This window comes from Oryza glaberrima, chromosome 9, assembly GCF_000147395.1.
Source record: "Oryza glaberrima chromosome 9, OglaRS2, whole genome shotgun sequence".
Lineage (NCBI taxonomy): Eukaryota > Viridiplantae > Streptophyta > Magnoliopsida > Poales > Poaceae > Oryza > Oryza glaberrima.
In genome coordinates, this window is record NC_068334.1 from 18,669,438 (window position 1) to 18,682,242 (window position 12,805).

At 47.1% G+C, this 12,805-nt stretch overlaps 2 protein-coding genes across 3 annotated transcripts; one reads left to right on the forward strand and one right to left on the reverse strand.

Moving 5' to 3' along the window:
* Window positions 1-2,267: 2,267 nt before the first annotated feature.
* Window positions 2,268-3,923, forward strand: LOC127785088 (uncharacterized). The gene is made up of 4 exons (XM_052312510.1): window positions 2,268-2,885; window positions 2,958-3,042; window positions 3,295-3,510; window positions 3,793-3,923. Exons 1-4 carry the CDS (start codon window positions 2,830-2,832, stop codon window positions 3,802-3,804), a joined length of 369 nt encoding a protein of 122 aa, XP_052168470.1. The 5' UTR covers window positions 2,268-2,829; the 3' UTR covers window positions 3,805-3,923.
* A 2,515-nt stretch (window positions 3,924-6,438) lies between these two features.
* Window positions 6,439-12,351, reverse strand: LOC127785272 (uncharacterized). 2 transcript variants are annotated; one of them, XM_052312707.1, is made up of 5 exons: window positions 10,380-12,351; window positions 9,490-9,596; window positions 7,770-8,597; window positions 7,523-7,675; window positions 6,439-7,435 (listed from the first exon to the last, which is right to left on the reverse strand). In XM_052312707.1, the coding sequence occupies exons 1-5, from the start codon at window positions 10,459-10,461 to the stop codon at window positions 7,040-7,042; spliced, it is 1,566 nt and encodes a 521-aa protein (XP_052168667.1). In that variant the 5' UTR covers window positions 10,462-12,351; the 3' UTR covers window positions 6,439-7,039. The 2 variants fall into 2 exon arrangements, with proteins under 2 accessions (XP_052168667.1, XP_052168668.1); XM_052312708.1 differs by lacking the exon at window positions 9,490-9,596 and having other exon boundaries at window positions 6,447-7,435.
* Window positions 12,352-12,805: the final 454 nt, after the last annotated feature.

Below are 12,805 nucleotides of genomic sequence, written 5' to 3' on the forward strand. Positions count from 1 at the left end.
GCGAAGCTTTCGACGGTTGTATCTTCTCTGAGAACTTTTAGGGTGAGTTTGAGGATAAGGTGATTGAGGAGATTGGGAAGATACGTAAAACGAGGTGAGTCATTAGCTTATGATTAATTGAGTATTAATTATTTTAAATTTTTAAAATGGATTAATATGATTTTTTAAAGCAACTTTTCTATAGAAAATTTTTACAAAAAACACACCGTTTATTAGTTTGGAAAGCGTGCGCGCGGAAAACTAGGTGTTATCTCCCTCAATGTTACCCGAACGAACGCAGCCTTAGTTTAGTCAAATAGTTTAGTTTTTAATGTAGATCTTAAGAATTAAGAGCTATAAAATTCAATAAATAAACTAAAAGACAGAAACTAAAAAAAATGCCTATTTCATATTTTCACCGGCTGCTTCTTATAAAAGGAACTATGAGTGTGTTCTCAAGTACACTTTTCCAACTTCTATTTTCTTTCTCCACGCACACTTTTTCTATACTTATAAGCAATAATTCTTTTGAAAAATAATTATAGAAATTTTGTTTTAAAATAAACATATTAATCTATTTTCAAATTTTGTTTGCTAATAATTAATTGATGAGCATTACTTTCTTTTTTGCGCGGGAGAAAGCTTTAGAGCTTTTCTTATCAAACATTCATTCAAACACAGCCTTATATCTTCAGCTGGACCTCGAGTCCTCGGTTAGTTTGTTTAGCTGGGTTGATGAGGTGTGTTCTCATGTTTGGTGATCCTCTCTAGATATAGTGGTATCAGTGAGTGTGTCAATGCATGTGCCATGCTCATGCTTCAACAGAAACCATGGTTTGTTTAGCTGACGCAACAGTCTAGGAAAGATTTCTTCTTTTTTTTTCTTTTTTGAAAGCAATAAGCAGGCTATGACGCTATGTATGAGAATCTGAACATGTAGTAGAGCTGGAAAAGTTTCAGATAAGTCTCCGAAGATTTGGAAAAGGCAAGAGCGACTTGTGCGTTGGATTCTAACACCCGGCTGTAAGAATTTTTGCTAAAATTTGATTAAATTCTGATCGAATTTACTGTTTAAATTTGAGTTCTGAAAATTATTCGAAATTTTACTTGGAATATCAATATGCTTCCGTCCCCCATCAAATTAACTACTCCATCTGTTCCATAATATAAAGGATTTTGAGTTTTTGCTTGCGTTGTTTGACCACTCGTCTTATTCAAAAAATTTTGAAATTATTATTATTGTTTTTTGACTTACTTTATTATCCAAAATACTTTAAGCACAATTTTTTATTTTTTATATTTGCACAATTTTTTTAATAAGACGAGTGGTCTAACAGTACGAGCAAAAACTTAAAATTTCTTATATTATGGACGGAGGGAGTACTCCTGAATACGTTAACCCTGACCTTTACTGATTGATTTGATTACTACTCCATTGTCTGACCGGGGTGATCGATTAGACGCAGGAGGTTGACTGGTAGCGAGAGCAGAGAGACTACAACGAGCCCATACACGCCAACAAAAACCGTGGTGTTTTCTAACAGCAAAATAGTCGTTGTGTTATGTATGATTACACCTATATGTTGAATTTTCTTGTTAGGGTATGAGATTAATGTTCGGTATCGCCGGCGTCGCTATCGACGTCCTCAGCACGCCGCCATCACCTATACCGGCCGGCTTGTGCTCCGTCGCGGCCATTAGCAAAGGTGGTAGCAAGAGCAGACACCTTTGCCAATCTAAAATAAAAAAGCTAAATCTAAAATTTAAATTTTCAAACTTAATTTTAAAGTTGATTTTAAAATATTTTCAACGTAGTTTTCTTCCTTATTAGCTTTTAAATTTCTAAGAACAATTATATAAAAATATTAGGCTCAAATTACTTTTTTATCGCCAATAAGCCGTTACGGCTATATAATAAATCGATTAAATTTATAATAAGTCTTTTACAACGGATAAGACAAGAAGAAAGGGGATCTAGGAGGAAGGGAAAGGACACGGTGAGGAGGAAGGAGGCAGTGTCATGTCAGCAGCCATGACAGAGGGAGCGGGACTCCGGCACACGGCCGGCGCGCGACCACGAGGCGGTGGTTGCGTTCTTTTGACACTGGTAGGTGGGTCCTAACCTTCGCGAGACCATTTATAAGTGGGCTCGTGTTTTTTCAAGAAAAGGAAAAAGTACACTGAAGTTTCAGTCCCTCAACTTATCAGCGAGATAAAAAACGTCCTTAAACCGTAAAATCAGTTATACGGGGTCCTTAACTATATAAAACCGTTCACCCGAGGTCCCTAAACAGTATTGACGCCAGATTTGTCCTACATGGCTGGCTGAGTCAGCGTGGGTCCCATGTGCCAGATGCCACATCATCTCTCTTCTCTCCCTTCCTCTCTCTCTCTCATTGGATTGGCCGGGCCGGTGGATTGACGCCGCCACCGCACACCGCCGCGGAGGCGGATGCGGACGTCACCAGCTCGTCGCACCACGGGGAGGGCCTCCTCGATGGCCATCGGCGGAATCACCCTAAACTCGCCGGTGGAGCTGGAGCGCGGACGACGACGATGACGCCCAGGCTGCCGCCGAGCCACCGACAAGCGAGCGAGCGAGACACGGCGGAAGAGCGCGAGGGGGAGACGGCGGTCCGCGGGAGGAGAACATGGCGGCGCGGCGATGCGGGAGCAGGAGGCGTCGGCGCCGTGCAGCGGCGACTCGTGTCGGGCTCATTAGCCGGTGCGGAAGTAGCAGTAGAGGAGGAGCTTTCTCTGGTCCTTGCCGCTGTACCAGCCGACGCCCGACGGTGACGATCTCGGCGCTGACGACGAGAACGTTGAAGAACACTAGAATCCTACTGATGAATGCATTTAAGATACTACATTAGGGAATTAAACCCCGCTTGTTTCCTGCTACTGAAGTATGAAGAGATTACTTGATCCTTGTTCCTTTTAATATGCCATTCTGAATTCTGAAGCCTTGCTCTTGTTAGATTGGCTGATACCCCATGCCTCAAAAGAGGACTAGAATCTCCTTCAGCATGGAAGTCCCCTTGGTTCGTAGATATGCAATTTCAGGTACATTTAGCACTTTGTAAAATTTATGAATTTGAGATGCAGAGCTCAAGTAGTCAAGTGTTCGGAACAAGCATTTAACTTGGTGGACTATGGCTGAATCTAAGCGGATAGAAATATATTTCTAATTTCTTATTATTGAGTCATGCCTGAGAGTTTTTTTTTTCATTAATCAATGATATTGTCACGCACTGGGGGCATTGCTTGCTGTTGTTTTCTCTGCTGAACTTTCTTGTGGCCATATGTTCCTCCCAGGGTTCATACTTCGTCAGCCCAGCTGATAGAACCTACAATGCGCTAGGATTTGTGAAGCAGATAAATGTGCAGACTGCTGCTGCTTTGGCAGAAGCCCGTGAGGTGCTGGTAAGTGGCGGACAATCTGAGAACATAAATTCTGGGAAGGAAAACCTGGAGAGTCCAAATGCTAAGAAGGAACCAGGAGCAACAACCAAATTGCAAGCAAAAATCAAGGTGCGTATTGAACTGCTTATTTTCATATTCCCGTGTTGTCGAAACAAAAGGTCTTGCGTTGAAACAAAAGGAGGCCCTGGTTTTATTGTTTGCTGTTTTAGTAGTTCCTCTTGCGTTAATATTCTTAAGCTATATAGCTCTTGCTGTCTCGCAAATCTTGGTTTGTGAGTTCCAAAAGGGTGGCAGTTGTGTGTTTCTGTAATCCATCAACTGTAAATGGTTTTGATCAATTTCCATCCACGTTGAGCATAAATTAACATCATTTACCCATGCCACGTGCAGCGACGGTCATGAACTCCACGCTGCCGTCGTCGAAGCAGCCGATGAGCTTGAAGTGCTCGAGCAGCCCGGCCACCGGAATGCGTGTCCTCCTCCCACGGACCGCCGTCTCCCCCTCGCGCTCTTCCGCCGTGTCTCGCTCGCTCGCTTGTCGGTGGCTCGGCGGCAGCCTGGGCGTCATCGTCGTCGTCCGCGCTCCAGCTCCACCGGCGAGTTTAGGGTGATTCCGCCGATGGCCATCGAGGAGGCCCTCCCCGTGGTGCGACGAGCTGGTGACGTCCGCATCCGCCTCCGCGGCGGTGTGCGGTGGCGGCGTCAATCCACCGGCCCGGCCAATCCAATGAGAGAGAGAGAGGAAGGGAGAGAAGAGAGATGATGTGGCATCTGGCACATGGGACCCACGCTGACTCAGCTAGCCATGTAGGACAAATCTGGCGTCAATACTGTGTTGGGACTTCGGGTGACCGGTTTTGTATAGTTAAGGGACCTCGTATATCTGGTTTTGCGGTTTGAGGACGTTTTTATATCTCGCTGACAAGTTGAGGGACCTTTGGTGTACTTTTTCCTCAAGAAAAAAGTACTTTAGTCCGACTGTAGAATGGGCCGCATGTACGAGACCTCCCGTTCTGGCCCAAAAAGAATCCCATCCGGCACAAACATAACGGGCCGCACGGACGCCCAGCCCGTTCCGGCCCAACCTGAACGGACTGCACGAGATCTCTGTCCGGAACATCACAAGTCCCTCTGTTTAACTGGCAAAATAGTTGATAGCAAATACTCCCTCCGTCCCAAAAAAAAAAAACTTTAGGGATAAATCTGGATACATATATGTCTACATTCATCCCTAGAGTTGGATTATTTTTGGGATAGAGGAGTAATTTATTTAGAGAGAGATTGATAAAAAATATTGAATGATGAATAATGTGCAACTTTAATCACAGCCCATGTATTATTACAGAGGCAGACATTGTCTCATCAGCTCACGGCCATGGCGATCAATGGCGGCCGCCGACCTCGCCGTGAGCTGCAAGAGCTGTATAATCTCCGATCCCCTTGCACCATCATCGCTAGGAAAAGAAAGAAATCAAAAAAATTTCTGGCCTAGCGGTTCGGAGAATAAAATTCTGAACCCCTTGGAAGTTCAGTCTCATTTGCATATCGATCAGGACAAGTAGAAATTCAGTCAATGTGTAGTTGGTTACAGGGAGATTGGCTGAATTTGCATGCTCAACCGAAATGACTGGGATTCAGAAGCACGACTGAAGATTTGATATATTTGAGAATGCATGTAGAGGCCCAACTCAAAACTGCTTACGGGTGACTTCGTTTTTTTCATTTTTTCTTTTAAAAAAAGGGCATGAATTCTTGATGCTTGCACCAATGGCAAAGAAGATAGTGGTACTGGAGGAGACAGGAGAGAGCTATGGGCCTTGCCGTCGCTTAAATCCAAGCCAGCTAGTGTTCGGAGATTAAACTCTCGCCTTGCTTGAAAAATGAAAATATATATATAGAGAGGGGAATTCCGGTGCCCGAGCCCCTGCCTAGTTGACCCAATCCCGTTTCGGAGCAGCAATGCTGTGCCACGCCGGCATCCGAGAATCCTGAGCACCACTGCGGCCTCTTATATAGTATACTTGGTCAAGCTCGCGAGCCTAACCGAGTTTTTGAGCCGAGCCTGTTTAAAAGCTCAAAGGTGGACTAGGTTTGGCTCGAGCTCAAGCTTGAGCCTAGACAAACAAACTTGCTCGAGCTCGGCTCGTTGACAGCCTTACTAACGAGGAGGCCTTGATGTCTCGCCGTCATGGTGATCGACGGCGGGCGGAGGCGACATGTACCAGCTAGGTGAGCTCGACGTCTCGTGCACCTTCAATTTCACCATTGGACCTTTCTCAAATGCCATTTACATTTATCCCAAATCCTCCTTCACAGTTCATCTAGAATTGCCATGAACTCGATCAGCCACAACCGCACAGTGCAATGTGTTACAAACAACCTTCATCTGAATTTCTGCATTACCAATCAGATCATATCGATCCACTATAGGCCCTGTTTGGTAGAGCTTCAAACTCCAACTCTAATGGGAGATAGCTCTTATAGTAGCTGAGGTGGGTGTGAAAGTGTTTGGCTAGACTGGTTAGCTTCACACCATCACATCCCTTGTCACCATTTCGTCAAACACTTGGTTGGCATCGCCTTGCCGTTGCCGCCGCTGCCACCGTCGCCACCGGTCCGCCCATGTGCCGCTGGTGATCACCCCGTGCGCTGCAGCCGCGCCACCCACCCGCCACCAATTGCCACTGTCGTCGATGCCGTCCAACCCATGCGCTGTCGCCCATCACCCTGCTACACTCGCGTGCCATCCGCAGCCGCGCCACCTGCCCGCCGCCGCTGACGCCGCCCGCCACCGCCGCAGCAGCCAGGCCGCTAGTCGCTACCGGAGGAAGATGGGGAGGACTGAGGAGAGAGAATGGGAGGAGAGGGGGTGTGAAGGGGGTAGTTTAATGGCACTTTTGTGTAAATACATTAACAAATTAAAGGGTAGTGGGTCTTTTGGCAGGAATATAGTAGAACTGTGGAGCAGCAAGAACCTAGCTCCACCCCCGTGGTACAATTTTGCAGAGCAACTCTGCTAACTCCGCTCCAGAAAATAGAGAATTTATACCGTTTGGCACAACTCCAGCTCTAGGTATGTTGGAGTTGGGAGCTAGAGCTGTGCCAAACTCAACTGTGCTATTGAAGGCCTTCAGTACTGCTGAGAGTACTGCTGGTTCTCTCTCAGCAATGCTCGGTTTCAACTTGTGATTCTTTTTCTTGAGCTCAGGCTGATTCATTTTTTACGGCTAGACTACTGTCATTCTATTTTGACGGCAAAACAGTTGGCAGATGTATATGCAACTTTGATCTCATTCCATGTAATACTATTACAGAGGCAAATACTAGACAGAGTTTCCAATAAAAAGAGCAGCCTGTCACTCTATCCTAGTATAACATAATTCTTGAAAGTACGCAGCTAAAAACGGTGTGTATAAATCTAAAGAGACAATATAGAAGCCACCTGGATTTACACAAAAGCATTCGATGAATGATTATGATGAACGAGGCAACTATTATTCTGCATCCTGGTGACAAGGGGCAAGTTCAGCACTCCAACATGCACATACATTAGTACAGTGCACAGAGAAACGCAGTTACTACATGATGCACGCAAAGAAAAACATGAGTGTTGTGTTACTGCATTTCATTTCCGCTGTTACTTTCGAGTTTCGACAGTAAAAGGTTCCATAACATGGCAACGGCTGCAAGGCTCAACCACATTTAGTCTAACCGTGGAGGGAACTTTTCCCTCGATGTATGTTCTGATAGCGAAGAGTGCTTTAGAGGCTTCCGTGAGATCATCCTTTGGCATTCGCGAGCATCTACCAGGTTTGCCGGGAGAACATCTGAAAGACTCAAAACTGGTGTCCAATGTAAGACATTCGACTGATGTATTCTCGAGGATATGATATGTTAGCTCCAACAAGCTCTTCGCGGAGCAGAATCCAGTGATCTTCACATTCCGGAGGTTGTCATGGCGTTGCTCTGGCAACTGCCTTAGATGTGAGGGGTTCTCGAAAATTGAATCGTTCTCTGGGTGTTTTGTGGATACCTGAAAATGACAAGTCCATTATAGTTGAATTAATTGGTTCCAGAAAGTAGTAACTAGACAAGTTTACAGGGTGAAGGTGTGGCTTACATCCACGATGAAAGTGTCCAAGGAAGGGCAGGCATCGAGAAAGGAAACCAGAGACAAATAATCATATGATGGAGAGAGAGTTACTGCAGAAAGAGTAATACACAAGTACTTGAGATGGAGGAATGTGTTAGGCACCATTGGTGTACTGACCATCTGCAGAAAGATGCTTCAGATTGACTAAATACCATGTTCAAATGTGTGAACATAAATATAAAAAAAAAGTTTAAGAGCCACCGAGAAAGCATACCTCACCCAATGAGCGTATGGTAAGAGTTTCGAGGTTTGGAAAAATATATGGTAGCTCCGCGCAAGCATGATTGAGAACAGAGGAATACCCAATACTTAGGTTCTTCACCAGAGATGACTCTCCAAAGGAGAGTTGTATAGGGTGATAAGCTTGATAAAAAATGTGCAAACTGTGAAGGTTTGGAGCTTTGTTCTCTATTACTCGCAGCCTGGAGCATCCACGCACTTCCACATAGGTCAGCCGCTGTAGCACACAAGGCAACTTCATGTATTTTATATGACGGCAAAGCCGGAGTTTCAACCACTCCAAAGCAAACGAAGTGGAAAAAACGCACCCCAATTCATCCCCCGTGATTCTCACATACTCCAGATGCAGCCTCGTCAAGCTTTGAAAGCAACCAATCTCCGCAGTGGGGTGAAAGGTACAGCAGTAAAGATCAAGAAGCCGAATCGAGCTTCCACTCCCATCAGATAGAAGTGAGCAAGGAAAGTCATAATATGCTTTTCCCTTGGACATCGAGAGGCTGAGCTCTTCGATCCTTGGTGTAACAGCAATTTGAAGCCATCTTTCGAGGTAACTGCGTGCTTTGGTACTGAAGAGACCATTGAACTCAATCGTAAGAGCCTTCACACCAATGCCTGAGTGTTTTTCCAAAACGCGATCAATTTTTCTGATGAAATCCGTTGTACCTTCAACGATACCCATCGTTTCAGTACTCAAGGAGAGTTTGGGACGGTTTCTCCAAGAGTATAGAAAGGCAGAAGACAAGCAGGCAGCACGGGCAGCGTCTTTCATTGGCATAAGGGAATGTATATGCTGCCACATTTCCTGCATGCACAAGCATGAGTGAACCATTACATTGGAAACTTGAAGGCTAAAACAACTGGATTGTAACTGCGGTAGTTAAATTGAGCATTGTGTAGAGAAGGGCTATTAGTTATTACTAGCTTGTATACATTTTACTGCTATGGATGGTATTGCAAGACACAGCCAAAAACCTTAAAAACATTATGTTGGAGGGGGCCAATAGTGTTAATTTTTTTCAAAATTTGCTAAAGCTACAGTAAAAAATACTGTGAAATTTGAATGCATGGGGGAGGCCAAGCCACTGCTCGCCTCCCCCTGTTTCCTCCCCTGATTGCAAGTTGCAACATGACTTAGGCAACATACTTGACAAATGATTGTGGTCCTAAAATAATATGTGGATCAATCCTATCCACCACTTGTATAAGAATTAGGAAGGATAACATGAAATCAATGTTCTAATAGAAAGTGTGAACCAAGTAAACATGTGCGGAGGAAGCACTGATACGTTTTTCCATAAAGTTCAACAGTGTAATAGTTATCCTAAGATACCAAAACAAACCAGTGTAATACAGCAGTCTGAATTTGTGTGCTTCCCATGACTCTGGTTTGTGTGCAATTTGTGTGCAGTCTGAATAGTAACTGTAGCTTTAGCAAATATGAGATTCTGCAGGTAGAATGGGCCAGATACAAGACATTTGTTTTAGTCAAGGTTATCAGCAGGTAAGCATGATGTCATCTGCAATTACCGCAGTCGAACAAGACATACTTGGTACATCTATGAGTCTGTGACGAGTATAAAAATAAACAAAGTGAAATATGTACGCAAATTTCTGTTTTAGTTGGAATAGTTACACCAACTTTTACGCACTATTTGCACTGTAACTCTGTTAGTCTTCCACTACCAGGTCCATACCTCAGGAAGGTATGGACCTGAATATCTCATCTTTTTGCCACTGCGAGGACTGTCATCTTGTTGATAACATGAGCCCTTTCGTTTCTCTGGTGAGGCAATAGACTCATCTGCAACAACTAAAGGTTAAGAATATAGTACATGCGTCAACAGGAGAAACAAGAAATTAAGCATTATGATGCAAACAATACATGCTTGGTCTAGTGTTTGAGTGGATGCTGATTCCTACTCTCAAAACCTTTAGTAGATAAGCATCATTATTTGGTCTTCTTAATTACAATCTCTTTTATGAACAGATGCAGACTGGGGGTAAACGGGAGCTCAAGTGCTCAACCGGAGAACTTACCTGCTCAAACATAAAAATGTATTCGCAAAAAGATCATATGGTCGAAACTAACAATCTAAAGGAATCTCAAACATAAAGAGGTACTCGCAAAAAGATCATACGGATTGAAACTAACAATTGGACTAACAATCTAAACGAATCAGTTTCACCTACTCGCAAAAGAGAGAGGAAACTACAAAATCGAAATCCGAGTCTTGCTGCACAATGCTGAAGTACATTCTCTGAGCAAGCAATAGATGAGAAACCCCATTGTTTAGCTTATTCATATGCTTATCCGAATCGCTTATTAGCAAATAAAAAATCATTTGTGAATAAAACTTTTATATACGTGTCCTTAGCAACTCAAAAGCAAATGTTGTCAAATAAACTAAGATGAAAAAAAAATCAACATTAAAATTAAGTCCTAAATTCAATTTTTGGCTTATAAGCATAAGCATAACAATGAGGCCGGCATGAATAATTTGCATTGTCACATGAATGGCAGAACTCATTGCATCCTCACATGAATAGCAGAGCAGACAAGCTGAGACAGGAAAAGGCGACTTACCGGGAACTAGGGCATGTCGACTACGACGACGACGACGACGCTCTCGCTGCAAGCGCTTCAGCAGCACATACCCCAATCCCATGACCACGAACCCACGATTGCTCGTCCGTCCACGAATCGAGGAAACCGGCGTCGACTTCCGTTTTAGTCTCCTACTTATTTGCTCTCGGAATCTGTATCTTGTGAAGGAAAACGAGGGAGAGAGACCACATAGGCGCCGCCGAGCGAGATTGTTTCTCAGCAATGGGCCTCCCAATTTAGGGAGAAATCGGAATTAGGATTCCTGAATTCGCGGTTGAATATCTGAGTCTCCAGCGCCGAGCTCCATGGAGACCATGGCGATTCGCGAGCACCTGGGCGGGCTCCATGGAAACCCGCGTCGAGCTTGCCGACCGTAGGGGAGAACCGGAGAATGACGCGGGCGGACGCCGCGAGGTTCTGCGGCCTGCGACCGCCGCCGCGTGCACGCGGGTAGCGCGCGCTCGCTCTCGCCCCTCGCGGCGCCGCTCTGCGCCGGGTGGGTGAGACGAGCGGAGCGCCCCGCGGCGGTGTGTGTGTCGCTGGAGGCGGGTGCTGCGGCGGCGGCGGGCGGCGGGGGGGGGACGCCAGCCAGGTTCCTCTCCGGCCGGATGCATGTGTCGATGGCGGCCGCGCCCTACGCCGCCGCAGCAGCCATCCAGGGTGCCCGTTGAGGGGTTTCCCACTTTCCCTCGATGCAGGCGGCGGCCGATGAGATCGCCGCGTCGTGGAATGGCGGGGGATGACGCCGACGACCCGCTTCTCTGGGCTCGATTACTCCATCCATGCGGCCCCGTGACCCACCGGAGCGGAGGCCGACGGCGGCTCAAAGTCGAGGCGCTAATGCTACCAGCTCGTCGGAGTCGCCGGTGGATTCGAGAGGATCACGGCGAAGTGGGGACCTCTCGGATTCTGGAAGGAGATGGGTGGGTCCACCTCGTCTATCTGAACTTCCTACTGACAAGTGGGTCCGCTTATTTCTGACCGTTGGATCAACTTGAGCGATAAGGATTGAATTCGCGTTCGCGGGCCAAACCGTTACGGCCCAACAAAATAATCTCTGCTACCCTCGGTTTCTTCGCGTTCTGAGCATCTCCAACAGCCTACCCAAATCACACTCTTCAAATACCTATATAGCCAACTCTTCAATTGATTTAGCAAGTTAAACCCGTTGCTCACTCCAACAGCCTCTCCATCCACCCTCTCTATTTTGAGTGTATGACACTGGGACCCGTATGTAAGTCTCTCACTCCTTCCTCCCCCTTCACTTTCCTCCCAACTACATCACCGATGGCAGGCCACGAGGAGGGAAAAGCCGGCAGGGGGCACCGCCGGCGAAGGGGCGACGCCGGCGAAGTCGTGGCGGCATCGTAGGCGCGGGCGGCGGCCTCGGCGGAGTCGCGGTGGCGTCCCTCGTAGGCGCGGGCGGCGGAGTCATGGCGGCGACGTACGCGCGGGCGGCGGCCTCCGCGGAGTCGTGGCGGCGTCGCAGGTGCGGGCGGCGGCCTCGGCGTAGTCGCGGCGGCGTCCCTCGTAGGCGCGGGCGGTAGCCTCTCGTCGGAGTCGCGGCGGCGTCCCTCGTAGGCGCGGCAGCGGTCTCATCGGAGTCGCGGCGGCGTCCCTCGTAGGCGCGGGCGGCGGCTACCTCCCCTTTCCCCAACCCCAGCCCACCGCCATCACCTCGAGGTCGGCGGCGCGGAGTGCGCGGATGGCGACGGCAGGGCCGGCTCGTCGTCGTCGTCGCCGTTGCCGTCGCCGCTCTGCTCCAGATCCCGAATGGTCGAGGGGAAGACGAAGTGCGGCGGAGCCGGAAGGACGACGGCGGGGTTGGTGCCGGGAGGACAACGGCACCGGGAAGACGGCAGCGGCGGCGCCGGGAGGACGACGGCGGTGGCGCTGGGCGGAATAGGCGGCGGGCAAGGAGGTAGCCGGGATAGGATAGGGAAAGGGGGAGAGAGAGAGAGGAGAGAGGGGTGGGACCCACACCAGATGGCCAGCCGTCCTGGCTGGCCAACTTTGGCTAGTGAGGTGGGGAAATTAGCCAGTCGAATGGCTTGGAGAGTCATTTAGCTAGTCTGTTGGAGTAGATTTTTTTTTTTCAAGTTAGCAAAATTTTGGCTTGGAGAGCCATTTAGCTAGTCTCTTGGAGATGCTCTTATAAGGGTATCCACAATGTGGTAAAATACTAGGTAGTAAGCATTAAATTTTCTCTTGTTACCTAGCATAAACATTGTGAGTCAGTGGCGTAGTTAGCTAGGTGGCACTATGGTCCATAGACCACATAAAATTTGATTGAGATTAAAACTATAGTATATGTGCTAGTTAATGTAATAAAAATTGTATATTGGACCACCTATTTAATTGGCCCATTACATATAGATGGACCACCTTTTCTTTAAATCCTAGCT

Excerpts from the sequence above, each read along its gene's own strand:
- LOC127785088 (XM_052312510.1), top strand. The coding sequence starts at position 2,830 with ATGCATTTAAGATACTACATTAGGGAATTAAACCCCGCTTGTTTCCTG. Across the intron at positions 2,886-2,957 it reads GCTTGTTTCCTGCTACTGAA|ATTGGCTGATACCCCATGCC; the intron begins GTATGAAGAGAT and ends TGCTCTTGTTAG. Across the intron at positions 3,043-3,294 it reads TCGTAGATATGCAATTTCAG|GGTTCATACTTCGTCAGCCC; the intron begins GTACATTTAGCA and ends TGTTCCTCCCAG.
- LOC127785272 (XM_052312707.1), bottom strand. The coding sequence starts at position 10,461 with ATGGGATTGGGGTATGTGCTGCTGAAGCGCTTGCAGCGAGAGCGTCGT. Across the intron at positions 8,598-9,489 it reads CAGGTCCATACCTTCCTGAG|GAAATGTGGCAGCATATACA; the intron begins GTATGGACCTGG and ends TTGTGCATGCAG. Across the intron at positions 7,676-7,769 it reads CCATACGCTCATTGGGTGAG|ATGGTCAGTACACCAATGGT; the intron begins GTATGCTTTCTC and ends ATCTTTCTGCAG.